Source organism: Vollenhovia emeryi, unplaced genomic scaffold (genome assembly GCF_000949405.1).
Source record: "Vollenhovia emeryi isolate VEMERY1.0 unplaced genomic scaffold, V.emery_V1.0 DF939128.1, whole genome shotgun sequence".
Lineage (NCBI taxonomy): Eukaryota > Metazoa > Arthropoda > Insecta > Hymenoptera > Formicidae > Vollenhovia > Vollenhovia emeryi.
The window spans coordinates 1649562-1670293 of NW_011967238.1; the positions used below are offsets into that span (position 1 = coordinate 1649562).

Below are 20732 nucleotides of genomic sequence, written 5' to 3' on the forward strand. Positions count from 1 at the left end.
CTCGCCGACCGTACACGTGCACCACCATATACCACACATTAACGTGTACCTGCTTTTCTTTACCACTCCGAAATCTTTTTCTCGTCACGCGACGCAATGTCCCGAAACGCAGAGTTCTCTATTTTTTGATTCGATTGTACTTAGACATCGTAGGTATATAGGGTGAGTCCTAGTGATAGACGTGTGAATGCAGAGCGTTACGTGAGCCTCGCGATGGAAAAGCACGCACGTTTCACGGGCGAAATGAGTTCTCCCACAACGGAATATTTAATTATAAGAATTACCATTACCGGCTGAAGTATAACGTTACAACGTATCTTTAAACAGAATCTTAAACTTAAACTTAAAATATATTGTATCGATATTCTATACGAAATTTCATATTTTACAGGACTTTAAGTCGCAAGATTTCAGAAATTCTGACAAGTAACAGCTCAGCCCAACATATCTGTCTATAAAATCCGCTTGTACGCACAATATTGACGTAGATATTTCACGGCAGCATGATAATTCTGTAAGCCACTAAACAGCTATTAAACTTATATAAGAAATTCACGAAATAGCTTCGCCGAAGGAACAGATGCAATCTGACACGCGTGCGTGTTAGGTCCGAACTTTTCACTTCCTCGAAGAGCGAAGTTTTCCTCGAGGTGCTGGCTCTGTTTCGAGACCGCGCAACACGCGATTCATTTCCAACGCGAGGAATTCCCAGGTTGCACCCTGCAAATGCACAAACGTTCATACGTCGTTCGAAGAATCCCTCTGTGTTTATAGCGTGATAAACCTTGGGACGATCTCTGATCTTCCGCTAACTTTCAGTAATCGCCCTCCAGAGGGCAAGAAAGAGGAAGGCTGCCCGCTCCGGCGATGTGAATCGCGGAGAAAGTGGAATAGGACAAATGTAGCTAAACATGTTCTTGGATATCGAGACGTCATGCGATATTCAGATTTCCTTGCTTTTTTGAACGTGAAACGTTGAAGTGAACATAATTTTTTTGGTCTAAAATACTTCATCTTAAAAAGTGATGAAAAACTTTGATAATTTGGTTAACAAATGTGCACGGTGCACCTTTAAAAATTATTTTTCTTACGGAAACGATATAGAATGACATACAAATTACTTATAAGAATTTTTATATCATAATTCCTTTTCACGCAGTGACAAATAGCAGTCACTATAATAAACATTTAGCTCTCCAAAAATTTAGGTCTCTTGCGAGGCATTTTATTGGGAACATTCGACGAATCTAACGGATATCTTGGGTATTTTTTAATAAACCTAAATGTCCGGAAGACCGACTTACTCTGGATATCCAAGAACGTTCATCGGATACCAGTGATGTATGGAGAAGCATCGTCTGAGAGACGTAGGACAAGAGGGAGACTTGGTACGCGGGGATTTTGGAACCCGCGATAAGAAAGTGAACGAGAAAGTCGCGTATATTTCGGTAGCCTCTATTACAGCGCGGTTAGAACAACCATGCGTACTCCTAAAAAATTCTTAGGCCTTAGATCGCGAATTTACGAGAACGTTTGTTGAATCCTAAAATGTCTATTATATATGAATGTTGATGTTGTCTGTGAACGCGCGGCGACAGATCGAAGATGAAAGAGAAGAGATTACCAAAGGGAAATTACCCGAACGATATGCAGAGAGATCTATTACATAGGTATAAATGTATGTGCATACACACGTGCATCTGTAAATATATATGTATGCGAAGATCATGTGTTCACGTACGCATATACATATATATGTGGGGATGCATATGCGTGTACGATGCGTGTTTAGGTAAGGAAAGGGAGAAAAAGTATATTTGAGATAGCTTCCGCCGAAAATAATATTTTCGTAGCTCACAGCGATATAATCCTGCACCCTGTTCTCCACTCAGCCATTCCTTCTCGTCCCCCCCTCCCCCTCCCCCTCTCCGACACGTCCGGGTAATTCGCGTGTTACGGGCTATACCCAGTTTAGCCATAACCGAATAATGTACCACTCGAGTCGAGTGTTTCCAGCACAGGTGATTGTCGAGAAGAGTTCTCGTTCTGTTCCGAACATATCACGCTTAAAATGTTCCCAACGATCCTTCTGCTCGCTGAAGGCGATCGTGACTGCTGCCGAGGCTGTCGCCGAGACTGCGCGCGTTTCGTGGTTGTGACAATCCTTATTTTTCTACTCTCTGTGTACTCTAGGTCGTAAGTCGTGTCGCGATGCCATTCGAGTGTAACGCGAGGGTCCGACACGCGACAATCGCCACGCCCGCGCGAGGATGAGAACGCCCGGACGTCGATTAATTAACGCAATTGATTGGATTCGAATTGTAGTGATCGCGAAATGCACCTGCAGTGATCGAGCTGGGTATAGCTCCGACTGACTTGTTCCCCATCCCCCCTCGAATCTACCCTAACGAGCCGCGACATGGAACCGCGACGGCCGGGACCCGGGAAGACGGGGACCGAACCTTCCCCCTCCGACAACCCGGACGTTTCCCGGTGCCTCGACGACGTTCCGCGATCTCACTCGTGCGAAAGACGTCCTGGATTTCACACGCTCGCAAGGTCAGCCTTATCTTTAAAGCTTAAACGAACGATCCTCTTCGGACTGCGCCTCCTAAACGCAGGAGATGGGCGAGATACCGCTCTCGCGGTGATGAAAAGAACCGGCATTATAATAATGATGAAAAACTGTTATAACCATGCTGCTGCTGCTGCTGATGATGATGATGATAATAATAATGTGATGAAGAAAAAATGTAAGGAGGAGAGTTTGTTTTCGCGAGTTGCCACAACCTCTCCGTTTCCGCGGTGCCGCGGAGCAGATCCTCCTTAATCCTCAACAGAATCGACACCCTGGCGGACGATACGAGGATACACTGGATTCACGATAGATCTCACACAGAGGAGAAGAGAGATCATTGGCCCCCCCTTTTGGTTCCTTTTCTGTTTTAGTTTGGCTGATTTCTTTTGGCCGACGTCGTAACGACGTATCCATCGCAGCTCGTTTCATTCTGAATTGACTTTGGTTAAAATTTACAACAACAAAAAGATAACATACTGTAATTGGTATTACACTGAACCCTTTCGGACGAACTGTATTTTGTTTTCCACAGAGATCTGCGTTGTGCAAAAATATTATTCGTGCGTACATTTGTTTTATAAACATTTATTTCAGAATGTAACTTTAATCGGAATTATGTAATTTTCATCTTATGGCTTTGCTAGCAACATGATAATTTCACGATCGCAGTTTAGAGATGGGATTATAGCAAATGCTTTTGCGCTCAAAGGACATTTTTCTTTGCTTATATTCGTCTCGTGGGGACGAAAATCAAGTTAAACCTATAGAAGAGTTAAATGGTGGATGTAAATTTGTTTGCGCAGGTTGACTACTCGCGGATGAGACGACTGCATTTTGCATTCCAAACGCAAAAATCTCAACATACGAGTCGAATATTGGTAAATCATTTTCGTCGCAAGTTTACATTTTCATTTTAATGACATCGCATCTTCAGACGACCAAATCATGTCGACGAAATTACCGGACATTCAAATTGTATTAATTTTTTTTATTACCAATTTGAATTACAACAACGACGAAGATAATCTCTGATCATATTATCATGATAATCATGACCAAAAAAAAAAGAAAAAAGAGAAAGAAAGAAAATTACATTCCTGTATTTTCCCGCAGCTCACAACGTCCGCGAATACGCTCCCCTCAGCCTTTCATATGTCCTCTCTTCGCTCAATGATCCCTTGTTCCGTGAAAAATAAAAAAAATGCACTATCTCACATCGATTCACATGCATCGATACTTGTCACGCGACACGAAAACAATCGATCATAATATCATAATCATCGTGCCACGCATTCCCACATTCTTTGCCTTATCTTCATATCACATAATGGAATAATCGCAGCTATAATTCTCGACTGCGGCAGTCGAGCTTACCACACGAAAGTGTTACATAGTCATCGATAAATTTCATCAACTTCGCGCTCGTCGTGTCATTAGTGTGGATCTTCGAGTCGCCACGGGATCATTATCTCTGTTCATCGGGTTCGTGCTCATCTCTTCGCAATCATCGAATCATGAATTAGTTGACGTAGGCGTACACATCCGCGCGAAAATCATCGCACGAGATAGATCGCTCGGTAGCTCTCACGATGATCATCATCGTTTCTCTTCGAGTCGTGCAACTCGCATGGGAACTTAGGTCCAGCATGTTGCATGCGTCGTTAGGAGTTTACGTGGTTGTAGTGTACGTCATCGCAGAGCAGCCGTTCATTATCGCTCACGTCGTCATCGTCGTCATCCTCATCATCGACATTCGGCGAGCTTGCTCGTCAAGGCTCCTCGCGACCTTTGTCCATTCGTTAATCGAGGGATCGTAGATTTATGGGAATTGATCTCTTTAATTAATCTTACATTATAAATTATATTGTAAACGACTTTTCGAGCAAAATTATCAAAGTACCCTTTTATACACGTTAAAAGTATCAATTTAGACAGTTCCTCGCCAATATAATCGATTAAGAGAGGACTAGTTGCGAGAAGCTGCCGCAAGCTCGCTCGTCCAGCACCGCTTTGATCGTCGTCGAACGATCGTCTTAAGCTCTCCCGGCGAGATTGCGCGTCATCGATTTCCCGTCTCATCTGTTCGCTCGCGGTGTCGTGATTCTTTCGATCATCAAGGATCATCGTTGATTGCGCGAGGACTTAAAAAAAACAAAACAAAGGTGGCCGCGCCGAGAGAGCGCGCCGTTCTAACGCGAGATGGGTCGCGCGGTGAAACGCGCGACTCGCCTCGCACTCGCCATCGGCAAGTATACGAAATTGCCCGCCGTCATTGTTTCGTAAACCCTCTCTTGCGTTATCTCCTTTATTTCTCCATCGCCCCCTTGTCTGTAGAGACCGTTGATGTCGCAATTAGAGAGACGCATGCCGCTCCTCTTATTACCAAATTCTTTGACACCCCGCCGGCCACGCTCTCGAGGCGCTATATGCATGCTGCACGCGCGCGCAGAGAGTTTGCATCTGTCATCTAGCTCTGTTCGTCCCGTTCGGCGAATAAGACATACGTGGACGTCAGGATGACGATCGTCGTCCACGAAGGTCCACGAACGTCGGATTACCTATCGGGAGAACGAATTCGGCATTTCGTCCACGAGAAAGACGGAGAGGATCATTTAGCTTATCTACGAATTCTGTCGCGTGGTCAGAAAGATTTCCTTGGTCAAAACATGTACCTTTTGTCCTCCACGGGTGTAGTTTACATTTAACATGTTCTTAGGGCCTGTCTCGAGAATATTTGGAGGCCCGGGGAAACTACGATCTATAAATTCAACGTGATAAGAAAATGTGATGCAAATGTAGTCTTAATTGGTTGCTGTAGAAATGCAAGAAAGTTTAACACTATTATAGAATTAAGATGAAAATTGTTCTTGCAGAAAGAATCATCATTGGCGGTATCCGTATTATTATTTACGAGCTTTAGATTTGGTTCGCGTTATAAATTTGAGATAGGTCCTGGGTTGGTGAATGACCTTCTCTCATTTCGTGCATCGATAATTGAGGGACATTAATTGACAATGAAACTGACGTAGATTGATATCACGCGCCTCTCTGATGCAAGTCTACTTTTATCATTATCGAATATAAATGGAAAAGAGGCCAAATCACGAATTTAATTTCATGATTCGTAGATAAAATAAATGTTACCTCATGCCCGATAGAGCTTAAGGTATAACTAATCACTTAAGATAGAGCTAAGTTAGCGATAAGTCAGCAATGGATGGCAGTCCCCAATTCCGCAGAACTCTTCTGACTGTCGAGTGAATTTGATAGTAAATGTTACAATTCTAAACCATATTGCCAAAGTTTCTCAAATCATTAAATACAGATTTCAAAACTGACAACAAGATAAAACGTGAACAAGTTCGCAAGTCTGCTATTAATTAAGCCACGAGCGTATTAATTTATAATATGAACATGTCCTAAAACCTCCGATCTTAATTTTAACAACAGATTCGACTAATTCGAGGCTAATTTTTCTTAAATTGAAACGAGTCATGTAATATTGATAAGACAAAAAAAACGAAAAGTTCTTCTCGAAATATAAATTTACAAAATTTATATAATTAAAATGCGTGGTCCATTAACATTCAAGCGAGTTTAGCTGTTTCAAGGAGTTGTTAAATAAATATTACAAGACTGTAACGAAAGTGTACTACGTATTTGCAGCGAAATGTTCCCCCGAATAAAAAATTGACTCCGAATTCGCCGAGGAGTCTGTCATTATAATTAAGGTCGTAGATTCCGGGACATCTAAGATATAAGGACATAAAACGGGCGGACGTTTCGTTCGGAAGAGGGACGGCGGAGTTGGACGGCCTTCGTGGTGAGCGAAGCATTATTAAACGTGGTGCCCCAATATTCTAGCTTACTGAGGAGGTAAGGAAATTCTTCACCCGCCCAAGAAGCTCTTCCGAGCCACCATCATCATCACCACCACCACCCTTCCCTCTCCGTTTCCATCTACATGATTACCGTATTACGTAACGGAGTGTTTCGATGTATAACGTAGCCACTGTACTTGTTACTTGTTACCACTGTATATCTTTCTGTCTCTGTCTCTTTCTCAAACTCTATCTTCCTACTGGCGTGAATCGTTGACCGACTGTCTCGCAATCATCATTTCACGCATCTCACGTAAAAAAAAAAGATAAAAAAGAAAACTACACACCGGTCTCTTAGATAATGATTTCTTAGAGGAAGACCGCCATTCTCCCAGACTCACATCAGTCAAATTCATCCATTCCACATCGGTCGGAAGAGCGAAAGGAACGAATGACCTTCGTTCACCTCCGTCCCATCATTCGACAGTATCGTCGTGTGCGTGTGCGTGCGTGTGTGCGACCTAGTGACACCGTAGATAATCATCGTAGAGATCATCGTCGCCGGAGCGACGGAGCGCGCGGGCCCTTCGTCACTTCGTCGACTTTGAGGATCGATGGCGGGGCGATATTGCCGCCGTCGTGGATGCCGTGATAGCCGCTGTCGATTAAATCGACAGCCGACAGCTGGACGGGAGCGAGTTCGCGTCTTGAATTTCCCCTCTCAAATGCAGACGCAGATTTCTCGAACATTTTCGCATTTGAGAAGGGAAATGTGGTAAGGATCCGCTCCGGTTCTCGTCCGGTGTCTTGACTAGATGAGACGCATGACAGAGGTCCTCTTTTCTTGCTACGTGCGAATCAGACGATTCCTATAGTTAATTGAGATACTTTCTTACATCTAAAATTATCCTCGTACAAGACAAAGGAATTATCGTATTCTAAACTGCGTATATTATTAGAGTATATATTATATTAGTGGAGACTGCACGATAATACGTAGCAGTAGTATTATTTATTGCAAAGATAAAACTCCGAAGAGACATTTTTAGAACGCAAGTTTCGCTTGCTTACTTAGAAATCCAAACGAGAGAATTGAAGTAAGAAAATTATCCCCATTCATAAGTTAATTATTTTCTAATTACGAGCTAACGTTTTTTTTTCTTTTGGCACGAAGTCGAAGCTCTAGAGTTACGTAATTCCCAGGGAGGACCTCGTGGTAATCGCGCTCTCGCTCGCGTTATGTAGTGACGTTTACGTTTACGTAGTGATTAGCCAGTAGCAGCTATGTTGCGTTTATTATGATTCTGCTTTGAGATCGCCGCGAGATCTCGCGTTCTGGCGATATGTCGCGACGAGCCTCTTCACGCGGCCTGCCGGCAACACCAAAGTAGACGAGCGTAGGTACGTACACGAAAATAAAAAGAGACATATCGACGTGACGGGTCCCGAACACCTCTACCCTCCCCTGTGCGTGCGCGTGAAATTATGCCTCTCTGTGTCGTATGTCTCCACCACACTTCGCTGTGTGTGTACACGTGTGTGCATATATATATTTACTTATATACGAATGTGCATAATCCACACGTATGAATAAATACATATATATGTGCATTTTTTTTACACCTCCCAAAAAGGAAACACTGTTCGTAACTTTGTACCGCTGGCCTCGATTATTCGCTGCATGCTCCGTGCAAATCCTATCCGAGTACGACGACGACGTCTCTTTCTTCCCCCCCGATTTTTTTATTTGGATTCTCTCAATAACTGTCACGCTAAGAAAAAATACATGTATGATTGTGGAACAGTCAGTTCGGTCAATCTCGACGGCTTAACTAACTCGGCCCGAGATCACATCCCTCTTTAGATCATAGTTCTAGCTGTCGTAGATAGAAGGGGAAGTTAGTTAACCGCGGCTAACATGGCAATTAACGGTGCAGTTTAAAGTTTAAAAATTCGCTAATAAGTCTGTAAATGAACGAGCTGAAAATTCAAGAGATCAGTTCTTAAATTTAGGTTCGACCGAAACTGGCTCGCACACGTAGCTTTTTGCTTGACTCCCTAATTAGGTCGTGATCGTAATAGCTCGAATATCAGCCTCCTTCGTTAATCCGCTCAGGAATTAAGAAAGGCGCATAAGCGAACTAAAAATCGCGGTGGAATCAGAGCGGGATGACAATGCGACTTGATTTTTAATCCCCGACGTGGAAACCTTTGGCAGGGTCGCGCCGCGTCGACGTAATTTTAATTAAAGTAATCTCGATCTTTTTGAAGGCTCGTGTCAAAGTCCAACGGCAATTAAGTAACTTCGTGGTTATATCCCGCAAGGCTGTTCGCGCGGAAACCAATTTCGCGCGCAATTTGGATCAGGAATAATTAAAGATATGCGGCACGATGCAGGCGCGCAAAGCCTATTATGCAAGAAACGTAAAGACCATGTTTTCCAAGGTTATCGTTATATCTTCGCAAATATCGGGGAGCGTTACACTAATTCAAGAATTAATTACGATAGATTTGTAATTTTTTTTTCAGTTAAAAACCTGTCTCAAAAGTAAAGGACTTAATAAATAGAAGATATTTAAATCGTGATCACGCCAACAAAGTATAAACTACGGCCGTTTCGACAATGTTTTTGCCTTGAAAGTTCGCTACTGTCGATTGTGTTAGAATCCAAACGAGCCCACAACCACGGTTTCGCGTAAAAAAACAAGACATTTCTACGCATCTTTCTCGAGTATTTTATCACACCGTTATCATCGTCGTCGTACTCGGTCATGGCGAAGAGCCGACAGGCGGTATCAATGCCTCCGTTGCTCGTCGCCATCGTCGTTACGTCGTCTGTTGTTGTCGTCGTCATCGTCGCCGACACGGACAGAGCACAGGGTCTGATCCTCGCCTGGACGACGAATCTTTTCGCAGCTGGACGAGCTCCGGACGGAGGTACAGCGACGGGACCAGGAGCTGTTGGCAATGTCGGCGAAAATGAAGACACTCGAAGAGCAACATCAGGATTACCAGAGGCACATCGCCGTGCTCAAGGAGTCTCTCTGCGCCAAGGAGGAACACTATAATATGCTACAGGCCGATGTAAGTGTGACTTTGATCTTTTTCCGATTTATTTGAAAAATGTAGTTAAAGTTATGTATTATTTTTCATATAATTAAATTGCGTGATTTATTTTGCAAAAAAAGGACTTGAAAATGCATTTAACAAATAATGATAGTCTTATTAAGAGAGTAATTTTCTTTCAACTATAGGTAACTGTGTATATTTAATTATGCTGTTGTAGTTCAATTGGGATTTTGTACGCTTGGAAATTTGAGTTTAGAAGAAATTTGTTATTATTGCGTCAATCATTATTGCTTTTAAAGGCAAAAAGTTTCTCCGCACTACGAAAGTTTTTAATGTATGAGAATTTACAGGGATAGGAATTTGCCAAGTATATTTTCGGTAAACAAGTTTACCAGCGGTTTTGTTATTCACACCAATGCGAAACTGGAGCGCAACCGAGACTCGAAATCGATACCAAATTTCTGACCGCACCTCTCAAATTCGGATATTTATCGAATAAGTTCTCTAGCCTGTGGTTGCAACAAAATTTCGTAACTATCCTAATACTGTTATCCGGAAATTCCCGTGGAAGATCGTTATCTGATGTTAAGAAATCGCTGGTTTAATTTTTCCAGCCTTTGCATGGCCCTTTAAAGTTCATAAAATCCTGAACACGCGCGGAGATTTGAGAATTTCTTCAAAAGTCTGACGTTGAGTAAAACTAGGACAAAGCTGCGAAATCGAATTTAAACGAAGTGATCTGAAATGTTGACCCAACTCACGCAAACCCCATGAATTCTAAAACGATCATTGACGCGAGAAAAATCCTTGATGCAAACTTTGCCCCAATCTAAACTTATCCCCGTTTTCAATTCGTAAAGTAAATTCTTGATTTTCGATGTTCCAGCATCTTACAAGATATAGTCTTTTGGTTGTAAGATGCTTAAAATTACGAAGAGAAGAAATAAAATCTTCGAGTTTCAAATTCTCGGGGAATCTCATAGTTTTAACATTAGATTTATTGTTAGTTAAAAAGTGAGAAAAATTGAGAAATATCCAACGAGAGATGAGTAATAGAAAATCCGTTTTTTATTCTGAATCCTGTTCTTATTTTGTCTTTTACATCGTAATGTTGACTGCTGATCACCGTGCAGAGAAGATATCAAAAAGACCCTCTTCAAGTAAACCGTTTAAGGCGAGCTGCACAAAGGGAGAGAAGAGAGTACAATTATTAGCTCCTTAAATCTTGGAAAGAGCCCTTCGAGAAGGGATTTCCAAATGAGTTAAGTAATCGGCGACACGCGACTGCGATCACAGCCGTTTGATAAATCGGCCCGACAACTCGGGAGTGAAGTTAAACTATGGCAAATCGCGTGTCTCCGGAAAAAGCCACCGACGAAGAGAGGAAAGCCGGGCCGTAGCGGAGAGAACTGGGTCGAGCTTCTCTTCTCTCCTTCCTTCCTTTCTTCCTCGCTAATGTCGCATCTAGTCACGTGTACGTGCGTAGTACGTATTGCGCGTTAAATGTCCTGAATTTGGACTCGCCTGAAGACTTCTCACGTCGGTGAGCCCTCGGCGACATCCTCTTTTTATCGTGGCTCCGCACCGAAATGTACAGGTCGAGGAGATGCGGCAGCGGCTCGAGGAGAAGAACCGGATGATCGAGAAGAAAACGCAGGCGGCGATGCAGGCGCAACAGGAGCGCAATCGTATCAACACCGAGCTGACCGAGATCAAGGATCACATGGACATCAAGGATCGCAAGATCAACGTTCTGCAGCGCAAGGTGAGTCCTCTTTCTCTCTCTCTCTCTTATTTATTTCACTTTCTGTTTTCTCGAGACACAGTCGAAGGGCTTCATTCACTTTCGCTCCATCGTCATGTATTCTCAGCCATTCTCGTCTACTCTCTACATTTTAATCATTTTTTTCGCGGACTCGTTCTCGTAACGTTTGCATTCGTCAAGAGCCTGTACTCTTCGTGCGAAGAATCACCTCGTTGCAATTCATAACTCGGAACGGGCGAGTATTATTCGAGAAGGCTGCCGGTTTGAGGCAGATAACTTCCGCGAAATGAATTTCCTTATCGCGCGCGCCTCGGCGTTTAGTTCATCTGAGGAGAGATGCAAATGCAAAAGCGGGCGAGTCCGGCAGAATGCCTTTCCCTTATCGCACAGAGTCAGTTAGCGCTCAGGAAAATATTTGCTAGTACAGATTGTTCCGATGAAATTAATTGTCATTTTAAGGAAAAGTGTTGCAAGACGAGCCGCGAAGGGAAGCTCTTCATTGTCGTGTATCTTTTTTCCCCGCAATCTTCCTCTAAAACCATAGAACTCTTATTATCCTTGCAACGTGTTTTTGCATAATAGATACCGTCATTACCTGATTTCCGCATGCAAAGTGAAATCCGGGCTAAAAATAACGAGAAATAAAATAATGAGTTGTTTTTGCTCTGAAAATTATTTAAAAAAAAAAATTCTTTACCCTCCGGAAGAAACGACTCAAGAAACAATGCGAAATTCACAAGTGACGCATAAATATCGCCGTAATACAATATGTTGACGACTCTTCTCATATCCCGACATAAAGTTTACATATTGACGATAAAGATAATGAAATAATAGATAGTTAAATGATATATAAATATAACACGCAGCTCATGAACGCATTGATACTTCGTATTGACAGAGCGATGTCTACTATATTTCAATGTACGATAATAACGTGGGGCGAAAGGGTTGAATCAGCAGGGGGGTTGTATAATACGTCCCGCGTCCCATGCAGCGGCAGAATGGAGTGCGCATGAGTGCGAGTATGAAATTCAATCAATCGCCTCGTGAATTGCAATCGGCTCTTTGAGAAAATTCCGGGAGCTGATCCCGCGAGGGGTGACGTACGTGCTGACATTGCGAAACGTAAAACTCGGTATCGATCGCACGTGCAACGGCCGTAATCCTAAGGCGAGAATTGCGATTGTCCCGTCGTCTAATACATTTTTCACGTCACCCCCGACGACACCGATTTAGGCGTAATGGATTTGCGACTGCATTTAATTTTCAACGATCTGCGTCGCAAGTGTAACATAAAGCGAGGGGGAATCGTATATCGCGCGCGAGAAGAAGATAATGAAAATGGGACGTGTACGGAGTCACGCTTTGCAGCTCAAGCCGACAACTCGAGGTCTGTAATTTTCGTAAGATTTCTGTATAAAAAAAAAGGCACCGACGGTAAACGCCGTGATAAAAATGTGCCACAGTTATCTTCCGGCTCTTTGTCCACGACGGTGATTTTGAGCGCGCTTTGACGGTGTCTTCGCCTTTGATTACTGCTCCATCAGCTTCGTGAACACGACAAAGGTCTTCCCTCTACTCCTCGCGTTCGACGGGACAGATGCGAGACCACCTGGGATTAGAGGCGTGCATCGTGTAGTCGCGCAAAGTACTGAGCACTAATTGTCGCAGCGGCTGAAAAAGCAGACGTATCGGTGCATCCCCCGTGATGTTACAACGCGAGAAAGGGAGAATGCGCATGAGTGTCAGTGGGTTCGGCTGTCGATTAGAACGACGATATGATGTATGTGTGTGTGCGTGTGTTGCGCGCGCGCGCGTGGTTTGTGTGTGTGTGTGTGTGTATGTATGTATGTATGTGTGTGTATGCGCGCACACTCGCCTTTGTATGACGTTTCTTGCAATGTTTTTGCGTTTGCCAGTCGATGTACAGTAGTCGCGGACGTAAATGCAGTTTGCGAAGACGCTACGTTGAGTTGCGCTGCATTTGAGTCCGCAGCAGCACACGTCTCGTTCTTGTTAATTCACGTCTCCCTTTACATTACGTTTCGTGGGCGATAAAGTGTCGTTTGCAGAACTTATGTTAACGTTTCTGCCTTATTTTTCGTCATCGTTGTCATACGATCGCGCACTCGATACTTACACGTAGAGCTTTTTCTCTATCGCACTCGGCATGCAAGATCCGTAGAGAAGCAAGAAGGTAAATTTATTCGGCGGCTTAATTTGCATTATTTTTGTCCATTATTTAATTTTTATAATTGGTACGTGTGCTTGTATTCCCACGTGAATACGGAATTAATGTTAATTATTTTGCGCTGATCATGTCTGTATTATGTACAAAAGATTATGTTAATTTGTAAAATATAAAATATCACATTCCCCTCCATTCTTAATTTTATTATTATTTGCTCGATAGATAATTGTAAGTAGATTATCTTATTGTTATACGCTATCGTTTAATTTACGTGGTGTTACATTATATTTCAGCGTAATTTATGTTAATTTCTACATGTAACATTTAATTTGCACATCACCAGTGCCATTATTAAGCGTCATATTTTCATTACGTTATGTTATGCTATTCATAGAATCTATTATTTGCTTTGACACAAGCACCGTATTTATTTTTACATTAGCGTGCCTGTCGTGACGATGATGTCTGAGTATGATTATGTGAGTAAAAGAAGACCGACAAAAGTGCGTTGGCAGGTAGGTGATCACGTGAATTTATGATAATTAACAATTTCATATTGATATCTCTTGGGACTTCATTAGCGACACAATGTCTGACCGCCAGATTTATGATTCGCGTGAAGATCACGTGAAGAGTTTAATTTCCCAAATGTAACGTAATCTCGATGTGTACTAATTTATCTCTCCATGCCCTCCTCGCCCTACATCTCTTTACAAAATATATAATAATTTAGTAAACCGAGCAAACTATGCTAACATTAACGTGACATTTAATACGTAAAGTAAGATTTTCCGTAACATCGGACGTTGGTTTCGTAATTGTATGAGTTTCAAGACTGAATTAAAAGGGGGAAAAAGAAATCTTCTGAATGATTTAAATAAAAAGAGAAATTGTTTCTTTGGAGATGAAAAGCTAATATTCTCGTTTCTATATTAACAAATTGTTTAACGGGCAAATTAATGCTCGCCTTTCTGAACTTATGGCTGAGTCTGCTGTTGATTTTAGATCGAGAATCTAGAGGACCTGCTGAAGGAAAAAGACAATCAGGTCGATATGGCTAGGGCCAGGCTGACGGCGATGCAGGCGCATCATTGCAGCAGCGAAGGTGCACTTAGCAGCCTCGAGGAGGCGATCGGGGATAAAGAGAAGCAAATGGCACAATTACGCGAGCAAAGGGATCGAGCTGAGCAGGAGAAGCAGGAGGAGAGGGAATTGCACGAGAGGGAGATCGCCGAATACAAAATGAAGTTACATACCTTGGAGTCCGAGGTGAGCGAGGCTGGGTGGAAAAAGTTTCTTCTTTAATTCCTCATCCCCGACCTGTGCGCATGCTATTAACATAAAGTGAATAACTAATTCTTTTGTCTGTTAAGCGTTTTTTTAAAGGTAGACTAAATAATAAGATACTATATGTAATGAACGAATAAATGCACATTTATCCAACGAAAATATCTCAAGATGAAAATGCAACGAAATTCTAACTTTCTCAAACATTTTTTTAGAATCATTTATTTCGATCGAACTTATAGTAATTTGCAATACACGTGCAATTATTCTTATATTTGTCACACATTACATTTAATTCTGCCAAAGCATTAACAGACGCTTTTACATCTTTTCCTTTTATGTACGAAACTCTAGGTCGAGAAATTGGGCGCACGTTTGGAGCGAGCGCAGGCGGAGAAGGACCGGCTGGAGGCGAAGCTCGAGAGCTCACAATCCGAACTCGGTAAGAGCAAGGCTGAGCTGGACAAGGCCGCCTCCGAGGTCGGACGTAGCGGCGCGGACTGGGAGGCGGCGAAGCAGCGGCTGGCCAGGTTGGAACTGGAGAACGAGAGGCTGCGGCATGACATAGAGCGGTCGCAGGGATACGGCAGAAGCACACTGAACTCGTCCCAGGAGATGGAGCGCGTTCAGGAACGGGCCGACAAAACGGCCGGTGAACTAAGGAGGGCCCAGGCCGAGCTGAGGGTCACGCAAGCGGACAATGAGAGAGCACGTGCCGAGGCCGCAACCCTCCAAGAAAAGGTATGTCTTCCTTATTTTGTCATGGTACATCTGCGATCCCGTACACGAACTTTAATAACCGAGTTGCAATCTGAATTGTGCGTTATTGCTAATAAATTTATTTCAAAAATCCTCTGCGGCTCTTCTTACTCGCAGACTGTCGAGTTCGATTTGCCGCAGTTTGCTAAATGGATTCCAACCATGTAATTTTTCAACTGAGGCTGTTCTACTGTATTTTAACGTTGCCCATCTGTACTTTAGCAGATTGGTATATTACATTTCAGAATCGTTATTTAAGGAGCTGCGAAAGTATTGCCTGTCCTAAATCGCGCGAAAGAACTGAAGCTCCGTTTTGGAACATTTCGCTCTCGCGACGACTTAAAATACCTCGTCTTCTTCGGCATCTTTCTAGCGGGAGCGCTATTTATACATCAATTACAGACCTGTCGATTGATCGGCACAGAAGTAACCTGGACTACTTCGCTGGAGTATACGACCTATGTATACACGTCGCTACACTCGGCGATCTATTAATGGACGAAGGTCCGTTTCGGACTGCGACTCGGCAGTTCCATTTGGACGAGCACTTTCCAAGGATCGTGCTCGAGTCGGTCGCGTATCTTCGCGGACAATCAATTTTAATCGCAATCGATTTGAACGCGTTCTTAGCATCCACCTGGAAGGTTCCTCCTCGTCCTCGTCCCGTTTCTCCTGGACCTTCCACTCCTTCATCCTCTCTCGTCCCTGCTCTCCCGCTGTGCTACCAACATCTTTGCCCGCGCAATAGGATCCAATTTCCAATCACGCCTTCGTCCTGCACCCGGCGTCTGCAACCGGCAGCAAAGTAACGATCCCGCCACCTAAGTGACTGGAAAATTACTCGCGTGCATTACCATATCGCCCGTTTCCGAAGGCACATGGCTAAACGGTGTACTTAAGTTCGCATTTACCCGGCTTTGAGGTTGCTCCGCGCGGAGACAAGTTAACGAAAGAAAATAAAGGGCCGTAGGAACGAATAAATCTTCCCAGCGCGGAAAGTCGCGTTAATGTTCGGTCCCGTGTTACAAGTAATTTAAATTCTTCGTAATTGAGAAGTTTACTCTGTAAAGCGTACAAGTGAAGAAAGTATTTCTCAACGATGTTGAAAGTATGCATAAACTCACATCATTTCTACAATGTGCTATAGCTCAGCACTCATCGTCATAAAAATGAATTTTTTTACTCGTGAGATTTTTATCGCACCTGTATAATATTTTTTAAGGATTCTCAACGAAACAGCGGAACTAGAGAAATGATCATCGCAGTAACTGTAGGAAAGCAATTAAAATTTGCGTATAGTCTGAAATTAAATCGACTGGATTTACAAGGCATCAGCGAAATTGTTTTCTTTTCAAGGTGGAGAAGAGTCAGGGCGAGGTGTACAGGCTCAAGGCTAGGCTAGAGAATGCTCAAGGCGAACAGGAGAGTTTGCGGGAAGAGTATGACCGAGCACAGGCGTCCGTGGCCCGTCTTCATTCCGAGAGGGATAAGGCGGTTAGCGAGCTCGAAAAGTCGCAAGAGGAACTCGAGCGCACGCAAGCTACCCTCGGCAAGGCGCAACTTCAGCAAGACAAGCTGCAGAATTTATTGGACAAGACACAGAGCGAGGTCGACAAGCTGCAGGAGAGGCTCGAAAAAACGCAGACGGAAGTTCGTAGAGTGAGTAATCTCGTAAAAAATCAAAAGTATCGCTTAGGGTTTATTGTTATGTGTCTTTATTGTCTGTAAAAACGTATGCATTTTATGTTCTGAATTGTTTAACGTACGTAAATAAATTGTGAAATAAATGATATAAATTTTAAGTGTTACTGCCATTAATTTATATATGTGTGTTATATTCATTGATTTATTAAAATTTAACATATGATGCGCAATAATTGTTACAGATGCAAATGGAGAAAGAAAAACAGAACTACGACTTCGATAATCTACAGAGCCAGCTTGACAAAGCGTTAGGACAGTCGACGAGAATGCAGAAAGAGCGCGAGGCGATTCAACTTGATGTGGATCGACTGCAGGACAAATACGAGAAAGCTCAGGTGAGCACAATTAGCCAAAAGCAATCAATTGACTGTAAGATTTAAGTTTAATAATGATTCGATAACTTGCGTGTCATGGTCGTTCCTCAGGTCATAATGCAGCGACTGCAGAAGGAACGAGATAGCTTCCAGGAAGAGATGGAGAAGATGCACGAGAGGATAGAATTCCAGCAAAATCAGATGGCCAAGGTGCAACGCGAGAAGGAGAATGTACTCTCAGAACTCGATTTGGTGAAGGAAAGGTGGGAGAAGGTGCACAATGCTCATCAGAAATTAACGGTGAGTTGGATTAGCTGTTTTAGCAGCATGATAATGAGTGATAACGTCTTTTAACATTTATTATAAGCCTGTTCAAGATATTCGTCATATAACGAAGCAACATTCCATTTTATCAGCCGACATTGATGTTATTCTAAGAAAAGATTATGTTAGAAGAAGATTAAAATTTTCTTTCTTCCATGATTTTTCGCAATTGCGACGAAACAGTTGGAGCGAGACGACGCAGTGACTGAAATCCAAATCCTAAAGGAAAAATTGGAGAAGGCGCAGTACTCTATGAACAAGGCTCACGAGGAACGAGAGAACACCGCCAAGGAATTTGAAAAGATGTTGGAAAAATATGATAGGTATATGATCGGATGTTTAAATTACAAAAACTCAATCATTTCGAGTATATTAACTTGACGCGATTTAATAATTGATTTACACGTTGAACACAATAATATTATAATACAAAGAGTAAAGATGTTATGTAAAATATTTATGTAAGCAAATTATTGTGAAGAAAACAAAGAGTAAATGTCTGATTGCAACGTGACAGGTCGCAGAGTGAGGTGTACCGCCTGCAGAATCGTATCGACGTGATGGAGGCGGACAAGGATCGGCTCGAGCTGGAGACGGAGAAGCAACAGATGTTGGCGACCAAGTCGCGCGAGGAGGCGCGCAAGGCACAGGAGGAGCTGGCCCGGGTGCAGGAACTGTACGATCGCGCAGCGTTGCAGCTCGGTCGCACGAAAGAGCACGAGGAGAAATCCAAGGAGAATATTGATCGGCTGAGCGTCGATTTAGAGATGGTGCGCGAGCGCTATGAGAAGTCGCAGATCGAGCTGCGACGACTGCAGAACGAGCGCGAGAAGCTGGTGGCTGATAACGAGCGCATCAGCTTCGAGCTCGAGCGGGCGCATTCGCAGCTCAACAAGGCACAGGCGGCAACGGAGAAGACGCAGGAGGAGCTTGCGCGTATGCAACTTGAAATCGAGAAGATGTACGAGAAGCACGATCGTCAGCAGGCGGAGGTGAGGAAGTCGCAGGGTGAAGCGGAACGGCTGCGCGCTGAGGCGGAGAGCTCGCGCGAGGAGGTCGAGAGGTATGCGACACGTTTCGGCAAGTACCAGGAGAGCCAGGAACGACAGAAGGAGGAGCACGAGTGGGCGAAGCTAGAAGTGGAGCGACTACGCGACCGTCTGGAGAAGGCGCTGGCGGAGCTTGAGCGCGCGCGGAAAGCTGAGCAGGACGCCTCGAGGCTGCGCGCCGATCTGGAACGTGCGGAGGGCGTGCGAGGTAAATACCAGTACGAGCAGGAGAAATGGCAGAGCGAGGGTAGTAGGCTACAACAGGAGGTGGACAAGTTACGCGAGCGGTTGGAAAGCCGCGAGACCGAGCTGAAGAGAACGCAGTCGAACCACGCCGAGCTCGAGGCGAAGCTGCATGAGGCGCAGCTTCAGCTCGAGCGGGCGCGCGATGAGACGGGCAAGGCTACAGCACTGCAGGAACGCAATCGTTCGGAGATCGAGCGTGCACGGATCGAGGCCGAGAAGATACGCGACCGGCACGACAAGGTGAAGATGCGGTCCGACGCGCTCGAAGCGGACAACGAGAAGCTGCGCGTCGAAATCGTGCGGCTGGAGCGACTGATGCAGACCGAGGGTAAGACGAGATCCGAGAGCGCGAGTATCGAGGTGGAGCGTTTACGGGCCAGCCTGGACAAGGCGATCGTGGCGCGTGATCAGGTTGAGCTTGAGGCCGGCAGACTCGCCAAGGAACTCGAAAAGGCGCATCTGCAGACCGCCAAGTATCAGGAGGCCACCGATGCCACTAAGAAAGAGCTCGAGCGTCTCGCCGCGGATGTGCAGCTACTGCGGGACGAACGCGAAGCGCTGCGCCAGGAGATGCGCCGCGTGCAGCAGCAGCAACAGCAGCAGCAACAGCAGCAGCAGCAGCAGCAGCAACAACAACAGCTGGCCGGCAATGAGGAAATTGCTCGGATGCAGTACGAGTTGCAATTGGCGCAACGCGAACGCGATAAGATGGCAGCAATTTTGGAGAATCGGGAGAAGCATTCGGAGAAGATGAAGGAGAAGTGGGAGGCGGATGCGAAGCAGTTGCAGGTGGAGCGCGACCAGCTGGTTATACAGCTGGAAAAATCGCAGGAAATGCTGGTCAACTTCCAGCAGGAGCTTAGCGCGAACGAGGCCGAGCTTGAGCGTCAGCGCGAGGAGGCCCGTCGTCTTCAACAGCGGGCCCACGCACAGACGCCCGACCGCGCTGCCAAGGAGGCGCTTGATGCACAAATGCGCGAGGTGCAACGGCTGCAGCAGCAGGTGCAGAACATGCAGCAGACGCAGCAGAAAGAGCGGCAGCGCGCCGAGCAGGCGGAGAAACGGGTGCAAGAGTTGCAGAAGCAGCTGACGTCGCGCGGCGTCGAGACGGCCCAGACCGACGCGGCCCAGCTCGAGCAATGGCGGAAGCTATGCGAGACGGAGCGGCAGCGGGCGGACACAGCCGAGCGCGAAGCTGGCGACCTGCAGAAGCGGATACAGACGACGGAACGGCAGCTGCACGCGCATCAGCAGCAGATTCAACAGATGCAAGTCACCATGCAGCAACAGCAGCAGCAGCTGCAGCAACAGCAGCAACAGCAGCCCTCACAGCAGAACGGCCAGGAGGTCGCCAGGCTGAGAAAGGAGTTGGAACGCGCGCACGAGGAGATTAAGCAGGCGACCGTGGAACGCGAGCGGTTCCAGGGACAGCTCGAGATGCTGTGCCAGGAATTGGAGAAGAATCAGGTTAGCGGCCGCATGGGTGCCGACGCACGTGTCGGCCCCACGCCGTGCTCGCTCGCGCTGCTGACGACAGCTCACAATCCAGCCATTCACACCACCAATCATCACCATACGCACCATCACTATCTCCACCAATACCTCAACTGTCACCACCACTA

General features: G+C 44.9%; 1 protein-coding gene across 5 annotated transcripts in view; it reads left to right on the top strand.

Annotated features, from left to right (window-relative positions):
• Positions 1-20732, top strand: part of LOC105568593 (ELKS/Rab6-interacting/CAST family member 1) — a 62527-nt gene that overhangs the window by 38408 nt on the left and 3387 nt on the right. For 2 of the 5 annotated variants that reach the window (XM_012024395.1, XM_012024396.1), the window contains 10 exons: positions 3382-3456; positions 9316-9483; positions 11066-11233; positions 14433-14696; positions 15069-15455; positions 16830-17132; positions 17360-17512; positions 17603-17791; positions 17999-18138; positions 18333-20577. In XM_012024395.1, coding sequence (XP_011879785.1) covers positions 3382-3456; positions 9316-9483; positions 11066-11233; positions 14433-14696; positions 15069-15455; positions 16830-17132; positions 17360-17512; positions 17603-17791; positions 17999-18138; positions 18333-20577 — 4092 coding nt within the window. Of the gene's footprint in view, positions 1-3381; positions 3457-6442; positions 6455-9315; positions 9484-11065; positions 11234-14432; positions 14697-15068; positions 15456-16829; positions 17133-17359; positions 17513-17602; positions 17792-17998; positions 18139-18332; positions 20578-20732 lie in introns of all 5 variants that reach the window. The other 3 variants (XM_012024397.1, XM_012024399.1, XM_012024398.1) reach the window with 3 other exon arrangements.